General features: G+C 50.8%; 5 protein-coding genes across 6 annotated transcripts; 2 read left to right on the plus strand and 3 right to left on the minus strand.

Moving 5' to 3' along the window:
• Positions 1–1,194: 1,194 nt before the first annotated feature.
• On the minus strand, positions 1,195–5,718 carry Eno3 (enolase 3). 2 transcript variants are annotated; one of them, XM_051180130.1, is made up of 12 exons: positions 5,642–5,718; positions 4,948–5,146; positions 4,590–4,685; positions 4,392–4,450; positions 4,178–4,247; positions 3,705–3,838; positions 2,764–2,986; positions 2,450–2,647; positions 2,052–2,253; positions 1,610–1,718; positions 1,430–1,488; positions 1,195–1,345 (listed from the first exon to the last, which is right to left on the minus strand). In XM_051180130.1, the coding sequence occupies exons 2-12, from the start codon at positions 5,030–5,032 to the stop codon at positions 1,276–1,278; spliced, it is 1,305 nt and encodes a 434-aa protein (XP_051036087.1). In that variant the 5' UTR covers positions 5,033–5,146; positions 5,642–5,718; the 3' UTR covers positions 1,195–1,275. The 2 variants fall into 2 exon arrangements, with proteins under 2 accessions (XP_051036087.1, XP_051036088.1); XM_051180131.1 differs by having other exon boundaries at positions 4,948–5,034; positions 5,642–5,702.
• Positions 5,719–8,410: 2,692 nt separating this feature from the next.
• On the plus strand, positions 8,411–11,105 carry Pfn1 (profilin 1). Its single transcript, XM_051180133.1, has 3 exons — positions 8,411–8,679; positions 10,048–10,240; positions 10,757–11,105. The coding sequence occupies exons 1-3, from the start codon at positions 8,548–8,550 to the stop codon at positions 10,852–10,854; spliced, it is 423 nt and encodes a 140-aa protein (XP_051036090.1). The 5' UTR covers positions 8,411–8,547; the 3' UTR covers positions 10,855–11,105.
• Positions 11,106–11,525: 420 nt separating this feature from the next.
• On the minus strand, positions 11,526–15,644 carry Rnf167 (ring finger protein 167). The gene is made up of 10 exons (XM_051180132.1): positions 15,515–15,644; positions 14,891–15,379; positions 14,729–14,809; positions 13,612–13,737; positions 13,425–13,512; positions 13,201–13,291; positions 12,898–13,003; positions 12,667–12,760; positions 12,081–12,161; positions 11,526–12,006 (listed from the first exon to the last, which is right to left on the minus strand). Exons 2-10 carry the CDS (start codon positions 14,972–14,974, stop codon positions 11,711–11,713), a joined length of 1,047 nt encoding a protein of 348 aa, XP_051036089.1. The 5' UTR covers positions 14,975–15,379; positions 15,515–15,644; the 3' UTR covers positions 11,526–11,710.
• A 167-nt stretch (positions 15,645–15,811) lies between these two features.
• Slc25a11 (solute carrier family 25 member 11) lies at positions 15,812–18,501 on the plus strand. The gene is made up of 7 exons (XM_051180134.1): positions 15,812–16,035; positions 16,632–16,991; positions 17,180–17,270; positions 17,354–17,444; positions 17,531–17,630; positions 17,710–17,761; positions 17,896–18,501. Exons 1-7 carry the CDS (start codon positions 15,941–15,943, stop codon positions 18,049–18,051), a joined length of 945 nt encoding a protein of 314 aa, XP_051036091.1. The 5' UTR covers positions 15,812–15,940; the 3' UTR covers positions 18,052–18,501.
• Positions 18,502–20,473: 1,972 nt separating this feature from the next.
• On the minus strand, positions 20,474–23,278 carry Gp1ba (glycoprotein Ib platelet subunit alpha). Its single transcript, XM_051180136.1, has 2 exons — positions 23,155–23,278; positions 20,474–22,948 (listed from the first exon to the last, which is right to left on the minus strand). The coding sequence occupies exon 2, from the start codon at positions 22,940–22,942 to the stop codon at positions 20,894–20,896; it is 2,049 nt and encodes a 682-aa protein (XP_051036093.1). The 5' UTR covers positions 22,943–22,948; positions 23,155–23,278; the 3' UTR covers positions 20,474–20,893.
• Positions 23,279–26,999: the final 3,721 nt, after the last annotated feature.

Here is a 26,999-nt window from a genome sequence, read left to right on the forward strand (position 1 = left end):
AATTATTCTCACTGTTATTGTGACTTTCCAGTTTATTCTTATTTTGTGGTGCTAGAGAATGAACTCAGGGCCTCATGAATATTGGGCAGCACTAAGATGGGGTGGGGTTCTTTCTAATTTATGTGTATGAGTGTTTTACCTACATGTAAGGATGTGCACCATGTTCATGCCTGTTGTCTGTGGTGGTCGGAAGAGGGCACTGGAACCCTAGAACTGGAGTTACTGATAGTTGTGAGCCACTAGGTCAGTGCTGGGAATTGAATCCTTGTGCTTGTAAGAGCAACAAGTACCCTTGACCACTGAGCCGCCATCTCTCTAGCCCCCTAAGCTTGGAATTTTGAGGCAGGGTCTTACTACATAGCTCAAGCTGCCTTGAAATTTGTTATCCTATCTCTATCTCCCAAGGCCTGAGGTTATAGATGTGAACCACCACACCCAGCTAAGATATAGTATTTTAAGGCTGAAGCCAAATAGCCTGGCTGTGTGTTGTAGCTCTTTGTGTTGCTAACTCTGCTGTGTTGAATAGGGTACATTTAATTCTTTATATCTTGGTTCTCTTGTGTGTAAAATGGGACAAGAATGGTAACTCTCTGATAGGACTATTTCAAAGTGTATGTAGGTCAACAATGTCAAGTATCATGAACACTTCCAGATTCTCACAAGCTCCATTGAAGTTGTAAATGATCTCATTATCAGTTATCCTTACAAAGCACTCAGTCTGGCTGCATCCTGTTCCAGATCCCTCATGCTGGAAGCATCAGAACCCTGATTCCCTCTCCATCCACTGCTGCCCACTCAGTAGCTGTTTCCTCATCCCATATACATCTCTCCAGCTCCTTTTCACATACAGGATTATTTCTTTCTTTCTTTCTTTCTTTCTTTTTTTTTTTTTTTTGGAGACAGAGTTTCTCTGTATTGTTTTGGAACCTGTCCTGGAACTAGCTCTGTAGTTCAGGGTGGTCTTGAACTCACAGAGAGCCGCCTGCCTCTATCTCCCGAGCACTAGGATTAAAAAGGTGGCAGAATTTGCTTTTTTTCTGGCTTCATTCCAAAATGTGGATTTCTCTGTTTTTACATCACTTCCTTGTCACAGCAGGTTACATGTCATTCTGTGCCTCTTCCTCCTGTTCACTTCCATTCTCTCCGGCTAACTAATAATCCTGCCTCTCCTTTCTTCCAAGAAACACGACATGGTCTCATTTGGCAGTGTTTATTTCAGGGAGAAGGGCTTGAAGGCCTGTGTCTGTTCTTGGGAGTCCTGGAGCCTTCAGCTTCTCACTTGGCCTTTGGGTTACGGAACTTTCGTCCAGCAAAGACAGCTTTGTCTCCAAGAGCCTCCTCAATTCTGTAATACAAAAATCAGAGCTGCTACCTCTAACACAGGAGTGCCTTCCTCTCCCCACTGTCCAGGCCTCTGTACCCACTATACCTCATAAGCTGGTTGTATTTGGCCAGACGTTCTGAACGGCATGGGGCACCAGTCTTGATCTGAGGTGGGAAAGGGATTTGGAGGGGTTGGGTTGGACTCAAATGAGCAGGCTGTAGTGGTATCCAACTTAGGTTAACATCAAGGTGACCAAGGAAACTTGGTTAAATACAGGCTGAGTACCTGTCCTGTGCAGAGTCCCACCACGAGGTCAGCAATGAAAGTGTCTTCAGTCTCCCCGGAGCGGTGGCTCACCATCACCCCCCAGCCATTAGATTGTGCCAGTTTGCAGCTGTATGGGAATGACATTTGATGAGGCCTTAGGTGACCTCAGTAAGAAAGCTAGGGGCAAGACAGAACTTTCTCTTCATTTTGGGCAGGGAATGCAGTGCCTAAGTTCTCTGGGAAACAGGAGGGGAGAGATTTCCGATCATTAGGGTGGTCAGAAGATGGCAGGGACATGGCAGAGCACAATGGCAAAGGTCTTAGGGACAAGCCAAGGGTTAGTCATAGCCTTGGGTGGGTCAGGTTCCCAGGGAAGGGCAGACTTAGGGCAAGAACAGCAGCAGTGGGTTGAGCTGGAGCTGAGCATGGCCACTCTGAGCCTGAGTCAGAAGACACTCACGCCTGGATGGATTCTGTCACTGAGCCAATCTGATTGACCTTCAGTAGCAGGCAATTGCAGGCCTTCTTTTCAACAGCCTGAGCGATCCTTTTGGGGTTGGTGACTGTAAGGTCATCCCCCACAATCTGAATGTCCACTCCAGACAGGAATGAGGTCCACGTGGCCCAGTCATCCTGGTCAAAAGGGTCTTCAATGGAGACCACTGGTAGGGGTGTGGGAACACAGTTGGGGTTAGAGACAGGGGGCCTGATGGAGGGGTGACAAGAAGTACAAGTTAAATGGAGGCTGTGATGGTGCTAAGGGTGGAAAGGACGAGAACTGTGACAAAGTAAAACACTGAAACCTGTGTCAGGCAACTGCAGAAGACTAAGGCGGGGAAAAGCACATGGAAGTCTCACCAGGATAGTTCTTGATGAAGTTCTTGTACAGCTCCCCAAGCTTCTCCCCACTGATATGCCGTGCAGGGTCGTCAGGTGACTTGAAGTCCAGATCATACTTCCCATTGCGGTAGAATTCAGATGCTGCCACATCCATGCCAATTACCACCTTGTCTGGGTAACCAGCTGCCTGAATGGCTGTCTTTAGCAGCTCCAGGGCTAGGAGAGGAGCAAGTAATGACCTGAGATACCATTGCCCCCTGTATCTGTAGCCTCTCTTCCTTCCCACCTCATGGGGACCTAGGTGGTCTATGCCCCAGGATGCTTACACTAACCCTCATTGTTCTCCAGGATGTTGGGTGCAAAGCCTCCTTCATCCCCCACATTGGTGGCATCCTTCCCATACTTGGCTTTGATGACCCCTTTGAGGTGGTGGTAGACCTCAGCACCAATGCGCATGGCTTCCTTGAACGAGCTCGCTCCCACTGGCAGAATCATGAACTCCTGCATGGCCAGCTTGTTTCCAGCGTGAGAGCCCCCATTGATCACGTTGAAGGCCTGAGACAGGAGGCAGTGCTCAGAACTGGGTGGCATGAGGGGTCAAAGGTGAGAGGGTGGTATACAACTGGACCAAGGGGACAGGGTTAGAGGATCTCACTAAGAGTAGTCTCTGTAAGGCAGCAGTCTTCAGGCTGTAAACATCCAATGGGGAGGGAGCTATGGTGGGCATATTATGTACACCAAGGAAGGCTTTACCATGCCTCTGAACCTTAGCCCAGGGGACAGGCTTTGCCATCCCTCAGCCATGGGTCTGAGGCTCTGGGATCTTTGACAAGGCTGGTCCATGTCAACACACACATTCACCCAGGACTTCATATACTCAGGACTTTCTCTGCACCCTACACAATTCAAAGTTAGTATTAAGAGGGAAGTGACCTCATGCAGACTTAGAAGATACACAGAGATACTGAGGTCCTTGACCTGAGGACGCTTTCAAATCTGATTGGAGGAATGGGGTACAAAGATGGAATGAGGTCTGAGCCACCAGCCTGAGCCAGGAATGTGAAGGAACTAAGAGACCTGGCAAGGGAAGGGAACATCAAGAGGCTTAGCTTTAGGTTGTGGGAAAGAGGGAGGGCCTGGAAAGCTCTTATTTCAATGCCTCTTTGCAGCCGGATCTGAAAGGTAGACTTTCTGGGGGTGGGGGGCTACTCAGACATTCCTGGCTGGGGAGGGGCAGGCGCCACAGGGATTCAGAAGGGCCAACCATACTCACAGGCACAGGAAGTACAAGATCAGGGTTCCCCGCAAGATCTGCGATGTGTCGGTAGAGAGGGACCCCTTTCTCAGCTGCTCCTGCCTTACAAACGGCCAAAGACACACCCAGGATTGCATTGGCCCCAAACTTGGCTGGAGGGAGGCAAACAGGAAAAAAGGATGAGAGCTCTCCCAGGTTTTTCAGTTAATTCCTGGCTATTTTGGTCACCCCAGGAAGAAGCTTCCTAACCCACTGGACACTGAGTTCACCCCCACCTTCCCTAGGCCAAGCGGTTCACATGTGTCTAGTGCCAGCCAGGCCTGGCAGAAGACAGGCACCAGGAAATGCCTGTGGAATGAATAAAGGGCTATCCAGCTACCGTATGCCCCAAGATGTGGGACACAGAAACAACCCAGTCAGCCATCAGTGGCCTCTCTCCCACCCTTGCCACAGGCACGCCACGGTCTCCCCATCTCTAGCATGTCACTCACACTTATTCTCTGTCCCATCCAGCTCAATCATAAACTTGTCAACTTTTTCTTGATCCACAACACTCAGTTTCTGGAAGAGGCAGAGGTCAGATTTCTCAGGAGCCAGGAAATGTACAGGATAACGGATAAGCAACAATATTTGGGGTGGGGCTACCTGGGGTGAGGAACAGGGTCACAGGGAGGGAGGGGACAGGGAGCGGGCTCCTCCACTTGCCTTTTCCAGCAGAGCAGGGCCTAGAGTCTTGTTGATATGCTCCACAGCCTTCAGCACTCCTGGAGGCCAGAGAAGGGGTTCAGATTTCTGAGGGGATTAGGTCAAGTGGGGTCCTCCTTGGCTTTGGGTTCCAGTCCTCTACCCTGCCCTGCATGTACCTGCACAGGCTCCTCCTATGCTGGGTTAGTCTTTGCTTACCTTTCCCCAGGTATCGCGATTTGTCTCCATCTCTTAGTTCCAGCGCTTCATAGATACCCGTGGAAGCTCCACTGGGCACAGCTGCTCGGAATCGACCTGGGCATGAGGAACGGGCAAATCAGGGACTCCATTCATAAGGGTCTGGGGTCACCTCCCTAGACTCAGGGACAGGAGAAAATACAGAGAACCTCCTGCCTCCCCCAGCTTTGGGGCCAGGAAGAGAAGCGGGCCTATGAAGGAGTTTGGGGAACAGAACTTCTGACAAAGGACAGGATGTGGTATAGAACTCTTGGGAAGGAGCAGGTGAGGTTGGGGGTTTTCCAAGGCAAACCAAATAATTTCAACAGGCAAGTGTTACCCTTGGCAGTGTGCAGGTCCACCTCCACTGTGGGGTTACCCCTGGAGTCCAGGATTTCTCGGGCAAAGATTTTTTGCATGGCCATGACTGCACCACAAGAGATGTGAGTGAGCAAGCGTGGACAGTTGATCCCTTAAGGAACTAGAAATCCCTTGCCCTTTTAAGAGTCTTCTCCACCCCAAGAAGGCAGGTGCTGGAGCTAAAAATACCCCATAAAAAGGTCACAGACCAGAGGCAGGCAGGCGGGGCCCCTCCCCCACCCTCCCCAACTCAGAATGGCTCTTGTTCCACCCTCCCGTTCTGAGAATGAAGGGTTCACGACTTTATAAACTCCCCAGATGACACCACTCCCTGAATACTTCACCAAGCTTATGCCTTCTTCCACTTTTCTGATTAAGTGCCTGCTTGCTCCATCTTCCTAGCCCTCAAATTCCTATTGTTTTATTCCCAAATCCTCCTAGACCCCAAATTTTGTCTCCTGTCTTCTTTACCTACTTCCCCAGCGCTCAGAGCCTCCTTTCCTATATCTGTCAGTGCTCCGGTACTCCCCAATCCTGCTTGCTCCAACCTGACCACCCTCTTTTAAGTACTCTAGCCATACAAAGCCATACAAAGAAAAAAGCCCACATTTCCCCTTTTTCCAAGCCAGCACCACCCGACACCTGTACATCATGTAACTGAAGTTTTATCAAACCTTCGATGTCTTCCTTGGGACTTTGAATGAAGCTTCTCGTCTAGGTGGCAGCTCTGGGACAGTGTCAGCTCACCCCTCAGGCTGGGCATTTATCCCCAAGCCACCCTGTCCCCCAGCCAGCCCCGCCTCTCTCATTCCATCCCCCCCCCCTTCCACACCAGGCCTGCAGCCAAATGCCCACTACTGCCTAAAGCAGAAGCCTCTGGCCTCTGTACCCCTTCTCAAAAGTTAATGCATACCTCTTACATTTTATTTCTGTCCCCCCAATAAATGTCTCTGCTTTGAAGTCCACTCTTTGAGGAAGCAGGAGAGGGGCTTCTGATAGGAGGGTCTTTCCCCTCCTTAAGGTTACATTCCCCTTTTGCAAAGGTTAAAGAGGAACCAGTGGCCTTTGGGAAAGGCCAGAGGTAATCTGAGCCTTGCGGGCTGAGGAGGGGGCCTGGAAAAGGGGCTGCGAGACTGACATGGACACGTGCTCCACTCACTCGGAGGCAGGCAGTGCAGGCCACACAGTTGGGGGAAGGAACCAGTGATGCTGAGCAAGCTCTGTGGTCTAAAGTTGACACCACTCTGCCAGAGAAGGCGAGCGCTTTCACCTCTCAGGGTCCTCATAAGGGCCATGTCGGCACCACTCCACCCTACCCTCTCCCGGCCAGAGAAGCATGATGAGAGAGGCCAGGAGACGAATATAGACCGGCACTGAGCACTGGCCTGGCGCCTGACAGATTGCGCTGGGGCAGCACTTGGGGACGGCCCAGTGTGAAGCATAGTGGTCAGGATCCCTTTCTCCCACAGACTATGGGCGCTTCAGCGGTCAACCCTTGACTATCAAAGAATGATGTTGCATCACGAGTGGGGGTAAAAAAACATGAACTCTAGAAAGGGATGACATTTTGGCGGCCACTCTGTCCATGCATTTGCAGCACCGCAGGAAATGAGTCTCTGCACTCGGTAACTCCACTTGGTGGCGAGTGTGGCGGATCTGTCCCGAGCTCCGTGGAAGCCTGGCAAGCCAACAGGCCAGTGTCCCAGAGCGCCTCGGCCTCTCACCCTCGGGCGCTGGGGCGGGTGACTCACTCGCAGACCGGCTCTTGAGCGCTCCTCCCCGTCTGCCCTCCCCTCGGGGTCGCCCTCCTCACCTCCACCCTAGGGTCCCCACCTGCCGTCGCGTCCCAGTACCGCCCCTCCCCCCTTATCTCCTGCCGCTCCCTGCAGGACTTTTCCACCCCCCGGGCGGGAGGCGCGCTGGCCAGAGGTCAGGGGATGGCGGGCGTAGAGCGCCGCCACGTGCCCAGCGCAGCCCCGCCTGTGACTCAGCCATGCGGCTGTCGAAGAACCTGGGCTCCGGGGGCGTGGGAAGCCAGGATTTTGGGGGTGGACTTCAGGGAACGCAACAGGGCTCCCGAGACGCAGCGAACAAAGTTCTTACATCGGGAGGGTCTGCAAACCCTGGCGTCCCTCCTCCGAGGCACCGGAAGCGGCCGAGCCCCTCGGCGGCAAGGGTCCCGAGTGACTCATTTACTCCCGCCAGCCACACCGGCCTGCTGTTCCGTCCGCCACCTCCCCCACTCCCACCCCGCTGGGCGGCTAGTGAGTTGAACGCACACAGTACTTAGCAAAAGTTTCTCGGGGTGGGGTGGGGGGGAAGAAAAGCCCAATGGCCCCGAAGTAGAAGGGATTTTCCCCTCCTTGTGAAAGTTGCCATCCTTGGTACTTTCGTATTCTTCCGCCTTGCAAAGAGTCCTGCCTGTGTCACCCGGCTGGCTCCCCTGTTCAGTGACCTCTGTAGAGAGGGTTCAAGAATAGGGCGAGGCTCTGAGCTGGAGAGAATCCAGCGAAGGAACGATTCCCCTGGAATATAGAGGGATGCACTCGAATAAGCACATGTTAAGCCCAACATGTGCGTCCCCGGCAAAAGGCTGGGACAGGTGCCCTGGTTGGGCACCTTTATCACTGAAACTGACCAGAGAATTATATCAAATTTAGTTTTGCTCCCTTATCATCTAAATGAAAACTAAAAGGTGGAGAAGGCAGCATCGCACCACCTAGGGCATCTGCCCGCTCCGCCTAGTGGGGTCGCGTCTTCCATCCTAGGAAGGTCCAAATCGGTCCCGCCAGGCGCGCGCTCGCGCAGCCAGCCGCTAGCCCCAACCGCCCCACGCGCTGTCTTCTCACTACCCCGGCGCAGGCGCGGGCGCACGCGCCGGGCCGCCGCCCGCCGTTCCTGCCCTCCCGCGGAGGTGGTGTGTGTGTGTGTGTGTGTGGGTGTGTGTGTGTGTGTGTGTGTGTGTGTGTGTGTGTGTGTGTGTGTGTGTGTGTGTGTGTGTGTGTGTGTGTGTGTGTGTGTGTGTGTGTGTGTGTGTGTGTGTGTGTGTGTGTGTGTGTGTGTGTGTGTGTGAATCATTCGGTTTAACCCTGGCTTCCCCACACCCACTTTAATTTGCTCAACCTTACTAATTTCCCTTTTTCTTTCCCGTCTTCCTCCTTTTATGCCAAAGGGGTTTGAATTCAGTATGAATTGGAGCGAGCCCTAACCTTAACCTCGCTCCTGCCAACACCACTCCAGCCTTTTGCATGGCTTTCCATCGAACTCGGCAAATTTTGCAAAAGGGGGAAGGGCTTTTTAAAATTGCATTTGCAAAAGTTAGCTATCTGGCCAGGCAAGGGGAGGAGGGGGGTGGAGGGAGGGAATGGGGAGCAGGCCCCGCCCCGTCGCCCTTTGCAAATAAAAATCTAGGGGGGGGGAGGAGCAGGAAGTGGCGGTGCGAGGGCTGCTGCACAGCTAACAGAGCCGCGTTCCGGACGGCAGCGCGTGCCCCGAGCTCTCTGCCTCCCCCCCGCCCGCCAGCCCGAGCCCAGCCCGCGGCCCCAGCAGCAGCCCGCAGAGCAGCCCCAGCAGCAGCGCCATGGCCGGGTGGAACGCCTACATCGACAGCCTCATGGCGGACGGGACCTGTCAGGACGCGGCCATCGTAGGCTACAAGGACTCGCCCTCGGTCTGGGCCGCCGTCCCCGGGAAGACCTTCGTTAGCATTACGGTACTGCGAGGCTTGTGCGGTCCCGGGCATTGACCGGGCTTAGACCCTCAGGGAGAGACTTGGGTGGGGGCGGGCGCAGTCTAGCGAAGGCAGAGAGAGGCCGTGATCTGGTCCTCTGCCTGGAAGCGGCGCGAATGGCGGCTGCATGAATCTAGGTGCCCCTGTTGCCCCCCAAGCCCTACGCCCCTCGGCAGCGGCGCCCATCCCGCCCGCCACCCCGCTTTCTGCGACGGGGCGTTACATCCGGGGCACAGGGCGGGGAGGGGCGCGCCGCCCGGTGCGGCGGCCCACTTCCGCCTCCTCCAGGGCGGGGCAGGCACGCGCTGCAATTTTAGCCTGGGATTATGATTGATAAGGGGGCTTGGGGAGCCTCGACTCCCCTTTGGGCCGCCTGCTCGCGCTCTCTTCACCATTGTTTCCCTTATGCTGGTGGGAGCTCTAGGCGCGTGGCCTTGGGCCCTTGCCGGACCTCCCTGCCCCTCCCAACTCCGTTAGAGAGGGCGAGGCCGACACACACACCCCCCCAGTTCTGCACGTTAGCCTCAACATTCCTGTGAGGCCAATCCCGGAAGTCCCCTCACCCTCCCTTCCCGCCATCCGGCCGGGCCTGGAGTAGGAGAACTTTGTGAGAAGTTCTGAGATGGTAAAAGTGAAGGAATAAGGTTGCTGCTGTCCCCACCACCACCTTCCCTGACCACACTGCCCGGAAGTGGGGAGGGGTGGCGGAAGTTCGAATGGGGGAGAAGGGGATTTCCGGGCGGGAGGGTACCGGATATAGGGGTTTGGGGTTTAAGGGGGGAGAAGGAGAAAGGTTCCCCGGGATGTCTAGACTCAAGACAGCCTAGTCCCCCAACCCTTAAAACTTTTTCGACTGTCCTAGAGAGCCCCCAGGGGTCGGCTTCCCCATCTTGGGGTGTAGATACCTGGACCCAAACTCTTGGTTACCGGGAGACCCAGGCGTCCGGGCTCCTAACAACGCCTGCAGAACCTTTGACCAAATAAGGACAAAGTTGCTTCTCCTCCTTCCCTGCCCCCTCCCTCACCATCTCCGCTTCTGCTTTTCCTGAAGGGACTGTTCTGAGCATCCAGATGCTCCTCCTGGATCATTGATTGATTTTTGGTACCCAGATTTTTCTCATTTGTTTTTCCTATTTAACATCAAGGTCTTAGTCTTCAGAGAAATACTCCTTCCCTGGTCACATTTATCAGGGTTTAGGACCATGGTCTTCCTCTGCATTCCCTCCCCCAAGTTTTGATGGTGTGTATGAAGCACATTCACCTCCAACTCCAGGATAAGTAAGTGGATTCTTGGAAAACAAGTTAAACGGTGCACTAACTTAACCAGGTGATTGATTCTGATTCTTCTAGCCAGCCGAGGTTGGTGTCCTGGTAGGCAAAGACCGGTCAAGTTTTTTCGTGAATGGGCTGACACTCGGGGGCCAGAAATGTTCTGTGATTCGGGACTCACTGCTGCAGGACGGGGAATTTACAATGGATCTTCGTACCAAGAGCACCGGAGGAGCCCCTACCTTCAATGTTACTGTCACCATGACTGCCAAAAGTGAGTTCTCAGTTTGAGGGGTTCTCTAGCCTTGAATTCCCTAATGTATCTTACCTCCTTTTGTTTGGGGTGAAGTCTGCTGGAGGTGGGGACCTTGGAGAGTCCTTTAGGGTCTGCTGATGTTTCCCCATCTTGTAAAGAAATATTACTTCCTAAATCCCTTCCTGCCTTAAGCTTTTTGAGATTAGTTTACTTGGTGTGGATTGTTGAGATCTTAAGTCAGCATTTGGCTTCAGTCTTGAGTTCCGTAAAGACAAGGTAGAAAGCTCGTCCACAGAATTTCTAGCCACAGCAGTTTACAGCCCGTGACCTCTAAATTTTGCCTTTACTCTGATAGTCCCCCCCCCTTTGAAAAGCTCTATTGTTTTAGGGTGACTGACAGCCTGTCTGTGTGTGGGGGGGGAGCTGGTTGGGAGGAATGAGGTTAGGTTACAGCCCCTAGGGCTGGACAGCTGCTGAACAGCTGGCAGGGTTGAATTGACACCTGGGTTCCAGCCTCCTTTCTCTCTCCTCCAGCGCTAGTCCTGCTGATGGGCAAAGAAGGTGTCCACGGTGGTTTGATCAACAAGAAATGTTATGAAATGGCCTCCCACCTGCGGCGCTCCCAGTACTGACCTCATCTGTCCCTCCCCACCGCCCCTTTCAGCTTTTGCACCCCTTCTTTCCGTACACACACACACCATTATTTTTGGGCCATTACCCCATTTCCCTTATTGCTGCCAAAACCACATGGGCTGGGGGCTGGGGCTGGACAGACAGATACCTCCCCTTACCCATACCCCCTCCTGTGTGTGTTTGGAAAAAATTGTTTTTGGGTTTTTTTTTTTTTTCCTTTTTTTCTGAATAAAAAAGATTCTACTAACAAGGTCCTGTGTGGTTTGCACTTGAGGTATTAGAGACACTGTGGCCCATCTCCACTGAGCTTAGCTATTTGTTTCCTGGCTGTCCAGGCTGAACCTTTTGTATCCCTTTCCATTTTTCTGCTTTTTAGTCCCTGTGACTAAGTAGGTATTCTTCCATGTACCCAATTAGGTGGCCTAGGCCCTTCTAGAGTGGCATTTCCATTTCAGGCCCCTTTGAATTTATGTGTAATGGAACACAGCCATCCAGACTAGAGAATGGGTCCAAGCCTGCGGGTGAGGCGGGGCCTTTGAGTCATCCTGTGTAGGTGGGGCTCCCCCTCCCTGAGTCATAGCAAATGCAGCTGGGGCTGTCCCCCTGATTAATTTATCTCATGAGGTGATTCTTTCTCCAGAATTTCACCTGTATAAAAATGGTCTTACCCTTTCTTTTGTCCACAAAAAGTTTTATTAACCCAAGAAGTGAAGACCATGTCCCTATGGCTCCCAGCCACCTCAAAAGGATGAGGCTGGGTTTGAGAACTTGGAAATGTCCCCTATCCCTCAGCTTATTAGACTGGAGGAAGAGTTTGTGCAAATAGCTCACCAGGGGTGCTGAGTGTGGGGAGTTTCAGGCCAGGGCAGCAGATGAAGAAGGTGGGGGATCTGTGGAGGGCCCGGGAAAGACCACGGGTGCTGGGGCTAGGGACCCAAAGGAGGTAGGAAGGGTAGGGCTAGAGCCCAAGAGTGGGGTCCACTCTGAAGCAGGTTGATCCCTTGGCTCCCCTTCCTCATCCCCTTCCTCTTGCCCTTGAGTTTCTTCCTCTTGCTCCTCATCCCCAGGACCCCGATAGACAGGCTGTTTGCAGATAGGGCAAGTCTTCCGGGTCTGGGTGAGCCAGGGGTCCACACAGCGGCTGTGATAGGCTATGGAGAGGAAAATGTTAAACACCTGGTCTCTGCAGGTAGGGCAGGGGCACAGGCAGAGGTAGTGGCCTCACCATGTGCACAAGGAAGTACCCGAAGCTTGTCCCCATCCTCATACTCATCCAGACAGATGGCACAGACATCATACTGATCTCCTGGAAGGAGGAAAGAAAGGATTCATTGAGCCTTTCGGAACCAAGCCCAAGAGAAGTCAATGGAAGGCTAGAATTAAAACCTGTAAAAATTATTTTCCCAGGTTTTACCAAGCCAATGCAAGCTCTCAGGGTAGGATATAGAAAAGCTTGGGGCTAGAGGGGACAAGCAGATAAAAGAAGGGAAGTGGGTTGGGGGGGGAGGGTAGGGGAGAGAAAGCAGAAGTGGGAGGGACAAGGCTTCTGCTATAACCTTATATGGCACTGGAGGCTCCTGGGCTAAATAACCCAACCCTCACCTGCTTTGAGTCCACCAGCTCTTTCTTTATGCTCGACACAAGGTCAAAATTTTTACTTGATCTTTGCTTGTGGCTGGTTGTGTGTAAAAGAGATGCAAAAGTGGCATCTTCCAACTCACTGTTGGAAGAACACCTCACTGTTCTTTAATACCCCTTATCTACTGGGCTCAAAACACCTTTTAAGATGGGCCCTGTTTCCTTGCCCTTACCTTTTTGATAGTCATGAGTAGGAATCTGTTTCAGTTGTTCTTTGGTAAGTCGGTTCCGCTGGAGCCGTTTCCGGTGCTGGATACAACGAACTACCTAGGAATAAGGGAGTGTGGACCAGACTTAAGTGTGTTTTTAAAAAAAAAAAAAAAAAAGTGGAAAATCCAACAATCACCTCACTTCCCATCTCCAGACCCAGTCTGGCCTTTTAAGTTCTTCCTATGGCTACTTACCAGTACTGCTCCCATGGCCAAAACCAGCAGTCCTACTATGCCAGTGAAAGGAATGAGATAATAGCCCAAGGGGAAGCTATTGTCTGGAACCAGAAGCACCCGGGCCCTGAAAATGTAAGACAAGTCTCAAGCCGGGCAAAACCAGGTAACTGGATTGGGACGGGGCACTGGTGAGAAGAGAGCTAAATAAGTAAGTAAACAAACAAGGAAGACCCCGAGCCTGAGTGGGTATAGTAGTGAGACTTGGTTCCGTGCTGCCACGGAAAGGGCAGAAGAAGAGTGGGAAGAAAGCATACGTCCTACCCCTTCTCGTAGACAAAAAGGGCTCGTAGGTACTCTGCACTTCTCTCTCCGATAAATACAGATGGGATCCAGATCTGCTGTTGGATTTCCTCTGTAGGGAGCAGGATATTAGGGATTTAGCCTTCCACTCAATTCCCTGGAACTAGCCATTTGACACTTTGTCCATCCCACCCAAAGAACTGGCCTCTACTGAAAATCCAGTCGTACAATTTCCCCAGCCTTACCACTATTCCACACCATGTTCAGAAGCTCATTGGAATGCACATTGTGTACCACAGCTGCACCATACCCAGCTTTCTGAGCATTTAAGACCTAAAAAGACAAAGCAAGAATAGCAGTCAAAAACCTTGCCTTTCTTCATCCCCAGTGTCATTTACCATGTTTACCAGCTCCCATTCCACATTCAGCAACCTTGAGGTCAAAGTTGCAGTCGAATCTTCGAAGCAGTGCAATAAAGACTGACCCATTGACCGGGGCTGACGGTGGTGGGGCAATGGGACTGCAGGCATTTTCTGGGTGGGCCTCCACAAGGAATCCCTGGGGGATAAAAGCAAACAGTTGGCTTTTCCACCTTTACATTCTGCCTCCCACAGGGCCTATCTGTAGTTACACACACACACACACACACACAACTCTACCCTCATCACTCATTCCTGAGTTCTAAGCATCCCACCTGAATCAAAATCTACATCTCAGGCAGGCATGGTGACTGACACAAGCATTTAATTGCAGCAACTGGAAAGCAGAGTTAGGCAGGCAGGTCTTTTGAGTTGGAGGCCAGCCTGGTATACACAGAGTTCTGGACAAAAAAAACAAACAAGCAGAATCTACATCTCTTAGCTTCCCGAAGATGCAATTACAGTACACATCATCCTTTTACCAGACGCTCCCTTCACTTCTCAAATTCTTAGCTTAGACTGTTTTTCCAGTTTCCCACTGATAATAATTCAGCTTGCTAATCATCCACGTCATTTTCACCAAGTTTTTTCACATTTGTCTTTTCATGTACATACTGCACTTTCCATTTGCTTCACTTCACTGCTATCTGTGCTCCAACTGAGTTTTTTCTATGTGGCAAGAACTTTGTAATAAACTACAACAGACATGCTTACCTCATTTATTAGTTAATGCAACATCTCTAAGTTTATTTCCATTACCCATTTTACTAAGGGTCAACGAAATACCACCCACAGCCATCTATACAAACAGTAAATAGCTCTGGAGACCTTACTGATAAGCACCTGCTTTTTTATCTTAATTCACACTTCTTAAACCTGGGAGTTCTAGGATATTGCCTTCTACCTCTAGATTTTAGACTCTGCATTGGACACGGTCCTGTACTTACTAGTATTTGTGTGTGTGTGTGTGGGGGGGTGTTATTGGTGATTCGATCTCATGTTAGGTAAGCACCCTACCACTGAGCTCTACTGCTAATTCGACTATTTCCTACATCCAGTTTGATCCAGAGCACAGCTACTCAACCCCTGCCCAAGATAGACTATAAGGGAATGGGGAGAGCATCCATCACCTGGAGTCCCTCCTCGCTCAGGGCTGCCCCAAATAGAGCTGGGAGGTCTGCAAAGTCCATGCTGTCATTGTGCTCCGAGGTCTGCAAACAAAATACTCCATTTTTCTCTTCAGCCTGAAACCCCCTCTCAGCACCCTTCCCCCATCCGACCCTTAGACTCACCGCTCGAATAAGCCCTCGGATAGGGGATGCTCCCCACAGCACAGTAGCCACAACAACAGGAAGCGGGAAGGCTGCAAGGTGCATGGCAGCGGGAGGGGGAAGGCTGAGGAGGTCGCGTCCTAATAGCAGAAGCCGAGTTCTGCGACCTCTCTGCCTCTACTTCAGGATCCCAGGGGTCCAACCACCCCCAGGTCCCACTTTCTCAGCTACATGGGGGCGTCGGGGAAGAACTCCGACTCGGGAAGTGAGGTATGAAACCAGCTTAGTGGAGCTGGGAGGGAGACAATGTATCTTTCTCTGGTACAGAAATAAAACGGAGAATAGAAACGAAGGCAAACAGGTAACAGAAAAACTTCAGGAAGGGTGGGGGAATCTCAAAGAGGTGGGACTTCCGGCCAGGTAGGCCTTCTTCCGATCCCCTGGAAAAGGGTTTCCGGTAAAGGAAGGCCGCTTCCAGTATTGGACGCTCAGGACGGAGGACTTCCGGTCCTAAAAGGCCGGTTGAAAGCAATGTTAGACATGGGGAGAGTTCCTGCGGAGATGGAGGGAGCTCCGATGCCCAGGAGACAATCTAATTTTTTTCCTCTCGGCGTCCGAGATCTTGGAGCTGCCCTGTTTACAAACCTCTCCTCCGTCTGGTCGCTGCGGTACCTCAAGTATCGCGAGAGTGCTTACCACTACCACCCCATCTCTAAGCTGAAGTTTATCGCGAGAGGATTGCTGGCCCTGACTCGACCGCCTCACTCGTTCTCGCGAGATTTTCAAACACTAGTTTCCCGCGATTCCAATTCTGGAAGGGCGGGGGCTACAGAGAGGCTTCCTAAATCAGCCCCGCCTCTTCATTCACGCAACCTAGCCCCGCCTCATTCCCGGCCGCCTTTGCGCTACGCGCCTGCGCGCCCCCCCTTCCAGCTTTAGCTCAAGCCAGACTTGCCTATCGGAGGGGCGTGCGCGCGCGCGCGCCCTCGCTCTGTTGCACGCTGGTGTCACCTTGGGCGCGAGCGGGGTTGTACGTGCACGGGACCCAAAGCCGAGGGCCATCAAGGGGCGATGGCGGCGACGGCGAGTCCCAGGGCTGGCCGGATGGACGGGAAGCCCCGTACCTCCCCTAAGTCGGTCAAGTTCCTGTTTGGGGGCCTGGCTGGGTAAGCTCAGGCCCCAGGGTTGGGTAAAGGAGGAAGGGACGGGCGCAAGTAACTGGGCCCAGTGCATTTCGGGGTATGTTGCAGTAAATTGAGCTGGTGCAGGGTCACCATAATGTCCAGACTATTGCGAGGTCCCTGATGGGCTGCCAGAATTAGTCACCCATTGCAAGGCCCCTTACGGGCTGGCTTCGTTCAAGAGTCCCGTGTTTCCACCACCATTGCTTAACTGTGCCTGTTTGTGTGGTGGATCTAGGTATTTAAACGCTTTGTTGGAGGTCTGCTTGGAGTCCTAGGTTATGAATGCCCTTCCCACCCCTCCTTAGTCAGACTGCCTGTAGTCTAATACTACTTGGACTCTAAGGAGCTAACTGGCAGAAGTATTTCGATTTGCATGGTTTTTACTTGGCAAGTGAACTTTTTTTTTTTTTCTGGCACATTGACCTTCGTGCACACACACATAGGTGCTCACCAGCCTCCTGAATCCTTCCTTAGCTGCATGTCAGGTCCCAACCTTTGTAACCTTGCTGCCAGGTTGCAGTGGACACTAATCGAGCTGGAACAGCTGAGCTCTGATTCCTTTTCCTGCCTTACTTCAGGATGGGCGCTACAGTGTTTGTGCAGCCTCTGGACTTGGTGAAGAACCGGATGCAGTTGAGTGGTGAAGGGGCCAAGACTCGAGAGTACAAAACCAGCTTCCATGCCCTCACCAGCATCCTGAAGGCAGAAGGGCTGAAGGGCATTTATACTGGGCTGTCAGCTGGCCTACTGCGCCAGGCCACCTACACCACCACTCGTCTTGGCATCTACACTGTGTTGTTTGAGCGCCTGACTGGGGCTGATGGTACACCCCCTGGCTTTCTGCTGAAAGCCCTGATTGGCATGACTGCAGGTGCAACTGGCGCATTTGTGGGAACGCCTGCTGAGGTGGCTCTTATCAGGATGACTGCTGATGGCCGGTGAGTTACAGGTCTGAGCCTAACTCCAGCCCCGTTCCTGTAATCTAGAATGAAAGGACTAGGTTTTACATGTTTTTGTTAGCCAAGATCTACAGCAGGGCACTTACCTGCTCACGCCTCCCTTTCTTTGTTCCTGTGGACCCCGAGCGAGCGGTCCTGATCTTGGCTTTTCCCTGCCCTTTCCCCAGGCTTCCAGCTGACCAGCGCCGTGGCTACAAAAACGTGTTTAATGCCCTAATTCGAATTGCCAGGGAAGAGGGAGTCCCCACACTGTGGCGGGTGAGCAAAAGGGGCAGAGTCTTGGGATGTGGGGTCAAGTGTCTGGCATTTTTGACTCCCTCTCCATTACCTCCACTCTCTAGGGCTGCATCCCTACCATGGCTCGAGCTGTTGTCGTCAATGCTGCCCAGCTTGCCTCCTACTCCCAATCCAAGCAGTTCTTGCTAGACTCAGGTAAGAGACCCAGAGCAGAATACTCAATGCCCAGTCTGGTCTGAGCTGCCTGAGGACTGACTACCACCTTCTGCTTCACCTCCCAGGCTACTTCTCTGACAATATTCTATGCCACTTCTGTGCCAGCATGATCAGTGGCCTCGTCACCACTGCTGCTTCCATGCCTGTGGACATCGTCAAAACTAGGTGAGCCTGTAGCCTGGGACTGGAGAGCTTTAGGAGGGCCTTCCTTCCGCCTTGCATTCACATACCTCCTCTCTTTCAGGATCCAAAATATGCGCATGATCGACGGGAAGCCAGAGTACAAGAATGGGCTGGTGAGGAGGCAGGGAGGGCAAGCTTGGGTCAGAGTGTGTTGGGTACCCTAGGAGGGGCATGAAGGGAGGTGGGCCTAGGGGACAGAGTCCTAGAGGCCAAACCTAGCCCAGCGCTTACCTGCCTGTCTGTCTAGGATGTGCTGATGAAAGTCGTCCGCTATGAGGGTTTCTTCAGCCTGTGGAAGGGCTTCACACCATACTATGCCCGACTGGGTCCCCACACTGTCCTCACCTTCATCTTCTTGGAACAGATGAACAAGGCCTACAAGCGTCTCTTCCTCAGTGGCTGATGTGGCAAGGTCCTGGGACTAGAGAACCAGGGCCCCCATGTCACCCACTGTTCCTATAGTGATGTGCCCTGGGCTCCTGGATTCTACTACTCTGGACTCCTCTATTTATTTTCCCTCTACAGTGTGGTTTAATCCTTTGCGGTAAAGAACTTTAACCTGTTCTACCCCTGCTCAAGCTTGCCATGCCTGGCCTGATGCTTAGGATCATTCTGTCCTTGGCTATTCCTAGGAGGACTTGAGAAATTTCCCTGAGGATTTCTAGTCACCTCTTGGGTGTTAGTTTCAGGGCACACAAGACAGACAGACCTCTCTCTCTCTGGAGAAACCAAGACAGAGCTGAGGAGACAGGCGAGAGCAGAAGCTATCCAGATGGCCAGAAGGGTCTGTGGTGGAAGGCTGTGGCTTCTTCTTCCCCGAGGACATAATTAATAAATTGGATTGATACACCAACCCCAAATCTGGATAGTCTTGAGGATCCTAGTGGGAGCTAACTCCACAAAGAAGCTGATGTCTCTGGAAAACAAACTGGAGTTTTTAACCAAAAAACATTAAAGAAAATCACCTACTGGTTTTATGAAAATGCTATGTAAATAAGTCCTACCTCAGCATCTGATACAAAGAAATCTGGGCCTTGTGCACTGCTCACAAATCCTATCAGTTCTCAGAAAGGGCCTCTGGGATCTCATGATTGCCTTTGCAGCACAGGGAGGAGGTAATGAGTCTAAATTGAAGCAAGTAGGGTGTGGTGGCCCTCCCTTTAATCTCAGCACCCAGGAGGCAGAGAAAGACAGATTTCTGAGTTCAAGGCCATCCCAGTCTACAAAGTGAGTTTCAGGACAGCCAGGTCTATACAGACAAACCCTGTCTTGAGGAAAAAAAAAAAAAAAAGAATCTAAGTTGGACTTCTGTTGGTTGGAGCCACAGGGGTAGAAAGAGCAGTTCAGAGCTCTCGGTACACAGTGGAGTCAAACCCAAGGATTGAGCAAAAAAAGAATATTGGTCAGAAACTGGGCTGGCTGGGAAAAGTGACTTTTTTTTTTTTTTTTTTTTTTTTTTTTTAAATCCAATCCATTTCTTAAGTATGATTCCAAGGCCCTCAAGGATCCTACAAACTCCTTGGACCATAAAAGATACGGGAAGGTCAAACTGGGTGGAGTGCTAGGCAGCCTGAGGGCTGCATGCCAGACCAGAAAACAGGCAGACAGCAGGTGTGAGCTGTCCCCTTGGCAGACTGAACACAAAAAGATGGTAGTGCATCCCTGCTGTCCTGCTGCTCCTTTCCTTAATGCTTCATGCACATTGTGTCCTGGCCACATGTAGCTATGTGGAGACATTTGAAGCCTGCACCTTTTCTTAAGGAGTTGAAAGTCCAGCATGAAGATGACAGGAGGCTGGGCAGTGGTGGCATGTGTTTAATCCCAGCACTTGGGAGGCAGAGGCAGGTGGATCTCTGTGAGTTCCAGGCCAGCCTGGTCTACAGAGTGAGTTCCAGGACAGCCAAAAAGCTAAGCTACACGCACAGAAACCTGTCTCAAAAAAAAAACAAACTAAAAAAGATGACAGGAACATGGAAATGTCTGTAGCAGTGGATTGCACCCTGCCCAGACTTGTTTGTGGTACCTGTCAGAATGAGGAGAGCAGAGCTCTGAGCTGAAGTGAGGACAGAGGCTCAGAGGAGGAACCTTGCTGGCACAGGGGACCCATGAGATGTGCAGTGACATGGAGATGAAGCTGGACTGGCTTGTGGAGTCTATGAAGAAAAGTCCTTACTGGCTAACTTCTAAGGTGTGTCCTCTACCTGGAAGAGTTTAAGGCAGGAAGGAGATTCAGTCAGATTCACAGGAAGATCTAGAGCCATCTGGAGAAGAGTGATCTGTAGAGCCATAAAGATGCAGCCCTTCTTCCCTTATCTGGGCCCAAGCCCTGGATTGAACTGACATGAGGCAGGGACGAAGGCCTTGCCGGTGAGATTAGCAAATGGCAGAATCAGTGGATTTGGAGAGAAGGGCCCCGTTACATCCAGCTTTGAAAACAGCAGACCTACCTAAGACACCAGGATGACACACCCTTTCCCAGTCCTGACCTGGCCAGTGAGGAGAATTGTATTCTGGAGGCTGTGGTGGTGAGGAATGTACCCACCTCTGCTACCTAGCTGAGGCAGGCAGACTTTAGCACTGCCTGTCAGTTCTAGAACATTGTTCTAGTCTGAAGTTGATGTTTAAGGTGGCCTGGGGTACTCAAACCCTGCAGAAGAATGCAAAGGTACAGGAAAGATCCCTGGTCCAACCCACCCACCCTCAGCTACAACTGGAGGCTTCTTGGGTATTTTGAACCAGGGTGTGGTCAATTAGGACCTTGGGAATTCTTGTAAGAGGTGCGTCAGCCATTCTCATCCCCCAAAGAAAGCTACATTTTCTTTTTTAAAAAAAAAAAATTTTTTTTTATTATACAGATAGCGCTGGTGAAGAACAAGAAAATGTTAAACAGGGAAAATCTATTCATGATGCTTAGGGGTAGTGCTGCTGTCCTGATAAATGACTTCCCGAGTTTTCTTCCATGTATGAACATATGGGAGCCATGCTCCATTTCTATTTGTTTTTTCTACCTCTTCCCTAAAATGGTAGCACTGACTATGTGGCCTGGCAATGCTCTAAGAAACATAGGGAGCTTGGTTCTGTGACTACCTCACTGCCTGTCTTGATTTGAGGTCTGAATGTAAAGTGGGGCCTTCACATGAAGGAGAATTAAATAGAATATCCCTGTGGCTGTTTCGGCCCCCACCCCAGCTAGGTCCCTTTAGAATTCACTGGAGTCTTTCTCAGTATCTCCAAAGTACCCACCTTCACAGACTGTGGCCTGAGTACCTAGTACCCACTGTTCCCAGTAGGTCCTGACCACGACCCTGACTCAGAGCTGAGGGCCGCCGTCCTGCTACCAGTGGCCCAACACGCCCATTAGGCCTTACCCATAGGAAAAGGCTAGAACGGAAAGTAGGGAATGAGGCCTGAAGGAAGAGCAGCCAGGCCCGGGGCACAGTTACTTGCCTTGCCCTCTGCACCTCCAGACTTGTGGTATGTGTGCTTGTGGCCAATGCAGCAGATTGGCTGAAGTCCAGAGCATGTGGTTCTACATGCCAGATCCAGGTCAGCAACAAAATGAGTATCACAGAGGCAAATAGGAGCCAGAGGAGACCCAAAATATAGAAGCCCAGGGGGAGGAGGCAGCAAAAGTCAGAATTGAGAAAAGGGTCACTTTTGGAAGTATCAGAATTTGCTTGAGCAATCGCTTGGAAAGTTAGGAAGCTGTTCAACTCTGGGATCCTTGTGGTGGATTCTAAGATAGGGAATAAAGTGAGTTCTGTGGTGAAAAATAGTTCTAAAGTGGTCTTAGTTGGGGTAGATGCCGGGGTGGTGAGGATGGTAGTGAACACTGGGGAGATAGTAGACACTGGAATGGTTGGGGTAGTGCTGGTGGAATCTAGGGTAGATATTGTGGAGGTGGTAGGCATTGGTGTGGTGCTGGGCTCTGGGGTAGTCGGGGTGGAGGTGGTAGGCATTGGTGTGCTGGGCTCTGGGGTAGTCGGGGTGGAGGTGGTAGGCATTGGTGTGGTGCTGGGCTCTTGGGTAGTCAGGATAGCAGTACTAGGGACTGGGTTGCTGCTGGGCTCTGGGGTCACCAGGGTGGAAGTGGTAGGCACTGGGGTGGTAGGGCTGGCCTCTGAGATAGTCAGGGTAAAGGTAGGTCCTAGGGTGGTTGGGATGGTGGTGGATAGAGTATTGAGTTTTAAACTATAAAGGGGTGTTTTGGATTCCATGGTCTGTTTTGGGATCTGTATGTGGGTGGGTGTGGACGGTCTCTCAGTAAGTTTGTGGGTTGAAAACCAAGAAGGCATTTGGCTGTTTGGAGAAGTAGGAGACTCTACAAGCAGGCCCCAGTGGGTAGTATGGGCTTCAGTGTTAGTAGAGAACTTAACCACAGTCCTTGTAGCAGGTACATCAGAGAAATTATCATAGTCATCATAGTCCATGGTATCGCTATCACCATTACTAGGGCAGTCCTTCCCTGGGTAGGAGTAGACAGGTGCATTTCCCAGATTGGCACATCGTACACTGGCCACATTAGGGGTCATGGCCCTGACATCCACATTTGCCTTCCATAAGTAGACATTGTTGGGATTTTGCTGGAGCCAGTGACGGAGGTAGAGAATTTCACAATCACAATACCAGGTGTTGGCATGGAGAAAAACAAAAGGCAAGAGGAGGTTCCCAAAGAAGCCCTTTGGTATTGTACGAAGCCAATTCCCTTGAAGGTAGAGGGTATTAAGCTCTTCCAGCCCATCTAGGAGCCCAGGAGGCAGCTCACGCAGTTTGTTGTTGGCTAAACTGAGTTTCTTCAGATTGGTTACAGACATCAAGAGCCCAGAGGGCAGGCTCCTCAGATGGTTGTTCTGCAAGTAGAGCTCCTGAAGTTGGCTTAGGCCTTCCAGGACAGCAGGAGACAGTGAGCCCAACTGGTTGAAGGAGATGTCAAGGGTAGTGAGTGCAGGCAATGCCAATCCTAGGGAGGGCAGACTTTGCAGTTTATTGCGGGATAAATCCAGGGTATCCAGCTTCAGCAGTTTCTCAGGGGTCTGCAGGCTAGTCAGCTCGCATTCATCCAAGTACAGCTGAGTGAGTTTAGTGAAATGCACCACAGATGCTGTGGAGAAGTTACCTAGTTTGTTCTTGCCCAGGTGGAGAATGCCTGTGTCTTCTGGCAGGTCTGCAGGCAATGCCGTCAGCTTCTGGTTCTCACAGTTTACTTCCAGCAAGCTGGTCACTTTGGAGATGTCACAAGTGGGCTGGGAATGTAAGGAACTTGGCAGCAGGAACAGGAAGATGAGGAGAGCCATATGAACCTGTGGACAATGGGAGTTTAAAGAGATGCCACCCTGGCCTTTGCATAATTTTCCTAGGCTCCACTAGTCCTCCACTGCAGTAGCTCTCAGGATCTCTTCCACAAATAGCTTTAATACCTCCCAGACTTTTCCCTTCTCTTCTGCCCCTGTCCTTAGTTCTTATTCCCTCCTCAGATCTTCCCTCTCTGGTCCCAGCCCCAGCTTACAGTCAGGCAGAAAGACCTCTGAAGGCACCGAGCTTCTTCCAGGGTATGACTTGGTCCTTCTCTCTTCCAGCTCCAAGGAGATCCAGGCCAAGAGCAGGAAGGAGATAGAAATGGGGAGGAAATGACAACCCAGGAAACAGTCTCCCTCCCTCCTGGGCATAGGCCCTTATCACCTCTCTCCACAGCTTTTCCCAGAGCCCTCCTTTGGTTTTCCACTCTCCCTTTCCTTCCACCCTGGGAGATCTAGAGACTCCCCAACCACCACATGCTACCCTTTCTCCTCCATAGCGATTCTTAGAGATGCCTAATTTTCCTTCTCTGCTTCCTTTTACCCCACTGTCACCTTTGCTAGCCCTGAACTGATCCCCTCCCCAGCCTGGGTCTGTGGCACCCTCTGTTCTGTGTCAACTGGACACTCGGCTGGTACTCTCTGCACTGTTTCTGCAGCTTCCATACCCAAGGCTACTCCCTCCTGGGGACCACAAGTGACTCTTGGTTTTCCTTTTGCTCATGTGGCTGGTCCTTCTCAGACTCCTCTGTGGCTCCCTCTTCCTCTACTTTTCTGAAGTAGTAAACCTGTTTCCGGAGTATTCTTGGGCTTTCTTAACATGGACTCCACAAGTGCCTGGGACACACTTTGTTGCAGCTTTAATCACCACCTCTGCCCCACACTCAAGTTTGTTTGTTTTTTTACAATTTTTGTTTTGTTTTTTATTACTTTTTATTTTATGTGCATTGGTGTTTTGCCATGGGTGTCTGGTCCCCTGGAACTGGACAATTGTGACCTGGCATGTGGGTGCTGGGAATTGAACCTGGGTCCCCTGGAGGAGCAGTCAGTGCTCTTCTGAGCTATCTCTCCAGCCCCCAGACCCAAGTTTTTAATCTCTGGTCTAGACTCTTTTTCATGAGGTCTAGATACTTATGTCTGATTGTCTCTTGGACTCTCTTTTTATGAGTTGGACAAGTACAGCAACAGTGTACTTATTTGAGAGGATCAAATAGGAAGGTCATGAGTTTGAAGCCAGCTTCTCATTAAAACAACAACAAACCAACTAAAACCAAAACTCCAATAATATCAGAAATCGACTTCATTCTCTAAATAGCTTCATTTGTTAGCCATGGAGGTGCACGGCTGTCTATACTGCTAGTTCTTGTCAAGCAAAACCAAAAAGATCATGAGTTCAGGGCCAGTCCAGGATGTATACTGAGACTTTATCTCAAAACAAACAAACCCATAGAAAAATAGCACTCCTCCTCTGTTGTCCACAACTACTCATGTCCCCTGTCATGCTAAACACTCCCAATACCACTGCCTTCTTCGGATTCTGTTATCAAGACTTGCTCATTTAACTCTGGCTTCTTCCACCCCCAACTGGCACTATCGTCCCCTTTCCTGCAGTAGTCTTCTGGTTGATTTCTGAAATTTCTAACTTCCCTTCTGTTTTCCATGGGAGACCTGCAAGTGTGCTAATCTGTCAACTACTTGAACTCACACTGGCTGATGAAGGCTCTCAGGAGGCAATCTGAGGTACCTAACACTGCCTTCAGGGCCTTGCAGAGTCTGAGTTTTGCATGCCTACTTCCTTAGCCCTTATTCAGAGCTTTCCCCTCTCCTGATCATTCTTTCCTGTGCTTGAGCTTTCACTCATTACTTTCTTCCTAACTCTTACATATCTGGCATGTTCCAGCTCAGAATTCATTCCTCTGGAGACTTCTGATTTTACAAGGCTGGGTTAGTCGTCTGTTGCAGGAAGTCAGCCATTATGTCTGTTGGACCACTGCCCAACAGATGTGAGGTAGCTACTCAGAAGGGGCATCATGAACATGACCGTGCCTCTCCCTGCTGATGACTGGACAAAGGGTAGACACAAGCTAAATACAGCTAATTCGTAGACTTGCCACTTACTTCATTTGCTGCACGGAACAACTAAGGGAGTATCAAGAGCTGAGGCAGAGGATAGCATAGATGGAAGCTGTGATGATGAGGATGGAGGGTTTTCAACTGCATTGCTATCGCTTTTCAGACATAAGCCACAGGAAAAAGACACCACCTAGGTTAGTGCAGTGGCACACATCTTTAACCCCAGCACTTGGTTTAAAAAAAAAATATTGGCTAGAGCCAGGCAATGTGGCATGTGCCTGTAGCCTTAGTTATTCTGTAGCCTGAGATGGAAGTTCCACACCAGCCTGGGCAAAACAGCAATACCATGTCTTGTGTGCATGTGATGATTCATACCTGTAACCCCAGCAACTGTGAAGAGACTGAGGCAGGAAGGTCACCAAGTTGAGGTTGGTTTGGGCTACATAATGAGTTTGAGGCCAGCCTGAACTACATAACAAGATTCTGTCCCGAACCTCCAAAACAAAACAACATTGGCTTTCAAAGACTTTCTGGTTTGGGCATTGGTGGCACACGCCTTTAGTCCCAGCACTTGGGAGGCAGAGGCAGGCGGATCTCTGTGAGTTTGAGGCCAGCTTGGTCTACAGAGCGAGTTCCAGGACAGCCAGGGCTACACAGAGAAACCCTGTCTTGAAAAAACAAACAAACAAACAAACAAACAAACAAAGGCTTTCTGGCCAGAAAAACCAGACATGGAGTTATGTGGCCAAGGACAGTTCCCAGAACCATGCTGTAGAACCAATCTGATGAGTAGAACTCTCTCTCTGACCATACTGACCATACTGAAGCTTGCATGGCCCCAGCCGCTGAGCCAGACATTGCTCCAGAACCTCCTGAGTACTGGGATTAAAAGTGTGTGCCACTACAACCAGCCAGGTAAGACATTTTGATAGCTCGTTTATTCTCACTTGTTCAAACCTTTGTATCTAGGAGCTGAAGATGTGATAGTCAGAATCTCAGTATTTATTGGTACCCCTTCCTCCAGGAATGCCACCATTCCATCAGTTTATAAACTGGTCAGCTTGCTTGGATCCAGGTACACTATGTGAAGTGACTGGAAGACACCAGGGATGGGCACCTTGGAGGTGAGCAGTGGCTTCTGACTTGGGAAAGAATGTTGGTATCTGTAGGCTTATACACAGTACTCTCTGTTTTGCTTTTATCACATTCACTCCTACAAGTGGGTGATCACAATTTCTGGGTCCTGTTTTGGGACTAAAGAGATGGTTTAGCTCTTAAGAGTGGTACTGCTCTTTCAGAGGACTAGAGTTTGGTTCCCAGAATCTATAATTGTCTTTAACTCCAGCTTTCTATGATAGACACCCTCTTCTGGCCTCTACAGGCAGTACAGGACTCACATGCTCATACCCACACACAGACACCACATATACACATAATTAAAGAAGAAATGCTATTTTAAAAAGAAAGAAACTGAGCCAGGTGTGGTGGCACATGCCTTTAATCCCTGTGCTCAGGAGGCAGAGGCAGAGACAGGTGGATCTCTGTGAGTTCAAGGCCAGCCTGATCTACAGAGCTAGTTCCAGGACAGCCAAGGCCACACAGAGAAACCCTGCCTTGAAAAACCAAACAACAAAAAGAAAGGAAGGAAAAGAAGAGAAACAACTTTCCAGAGTTGGCAGACACTTTCCAGTCCCCATCTCCTGGCCACTGTGCTGTTATACATATAGTTATACATACACACATGTTATACATATGCTGTGATGGATGTGCAGTGACAGCTCATTGTGGTTTTAATATGTAGTTCTCTAATGATAATAATGGTGAAACTTTTCCACTTATTTGTTTATCCTAGGTATCTTATTTGTTACAGTGCCTTCTTGTGTCTTTTGTCCATGTTCCTGGCTGGCCTCAAACTCACAGAGATCCTCCTGCTTCTGCCTCCTGAGTGCTAGAACTAAAGGCTTGCACCACCACCACCCAGCAG

Source organism: Phodopus roborovskii, unplaced genomic scaffold, assembly GCF_943737965.1.
Source record: "Phodopus roborovskii unplaced genomic scaffold, PHOROB, whole genome shotgun sequence".
NCBI classification, from domain to species: Eukaryota; Metazoa; Chordata; class Mammalia; order Rodentia; family Cricetidae; genus Phodopus; species Phodopus roborovskii.

Bases quoted from the DNA above. Each gene is read 5' to 3' on its own strand.
- Eno3 (XM_051180130.1), bottom strand. From the start codon at position 5,032: ATGGCCATGCAAAAAATCTTTGCCCGAGAAATCCTGGACTCCAGGGGT. The intron at 4,451-4,589 runs GTAAGCAAAGAC...TCTGGCCTCCAG, and splicing joins ATCGCGATACCTGGGGAAAG to GAGTGCTGAAGGCTGTGGAG. The intron at 4,248-4,391 runs GCAAGTGGAGGA...TGCCTCTTCCAG, and splicing joins GCCCTGCTCTGCTGGAAAAG to AAACTGAGTGTTGTGGATCA.
- Pfn1 (XM_051180133.1), top strand. From the start codon at position 8,548: ATGGCCGGGTGGAACGCCTACATCGACAGCCTCATGGCGGACGGGACC. The intron at 8,680-10,047 runs GTACTGCGAGGC...TGATTCTTCTAG, and splicing joins AGACCTTCGTTAGCATTACG to CCAGCCGAGGTTGGTGTCCT. The intron at 10,241-10,756 runs GTGAGTTCTCAG...TCTCTCCTCCAG, and splicing joins TGTCACCATGACTGCCAAAA to CGCTAGTCCTGCTGATGGGC.
- Rnf167 (XM_051180132.1), bottom strand. From the start codon at position 14,974: ATGCACCTTGCAGCCTTCCCGCTTCCTGTTGTTGTGGCTACTGTGCTG. The intron at 12,761-12,897 runs GTAAGTAGCCAT...CCTTATTCCTAG, and splicing joins TGGCCATGGGAGCAGTACTG to GTAGTTCGTTGTATCCAGCA. The intron at 12,162-12,666 runs GTAAGGGCAAGG...TCCTCCTTCCAG, and splicing joins TACTCATGACTATCAAAAAG to GAGATCAGTATGATGTCTGT.
- Slc25a11 (XM_051180134.1), top strand. From the start codon at position 15,941: ATGGCGGCGACGGCGAGTCCCAGGGCTGGCCGGATGGACGGGAAGCCC. The intron at 16,036-16,631 runs GTAAGCTCAGGC...GCCTTACTTCAG, and splicing joins CTGTTTGGGGGCCTGGCTGG to GATGGGCGCTACAGTGTTTG. The intron at 17,631-17,709 runs GTGAGCCTGTAG...CCTCTCTTTCAG, and splicing joins GTGGACATCGTCAAAACTAG to GATCCAAAATATGCGCATGA.
- Gp1ba (XM_051180136.1), bottom strand. From the start codon at position 22,942: ATGGCTCTCCTCATCTTCCTGTTCCTGCTGCCAAGTTCCTTACATTCC.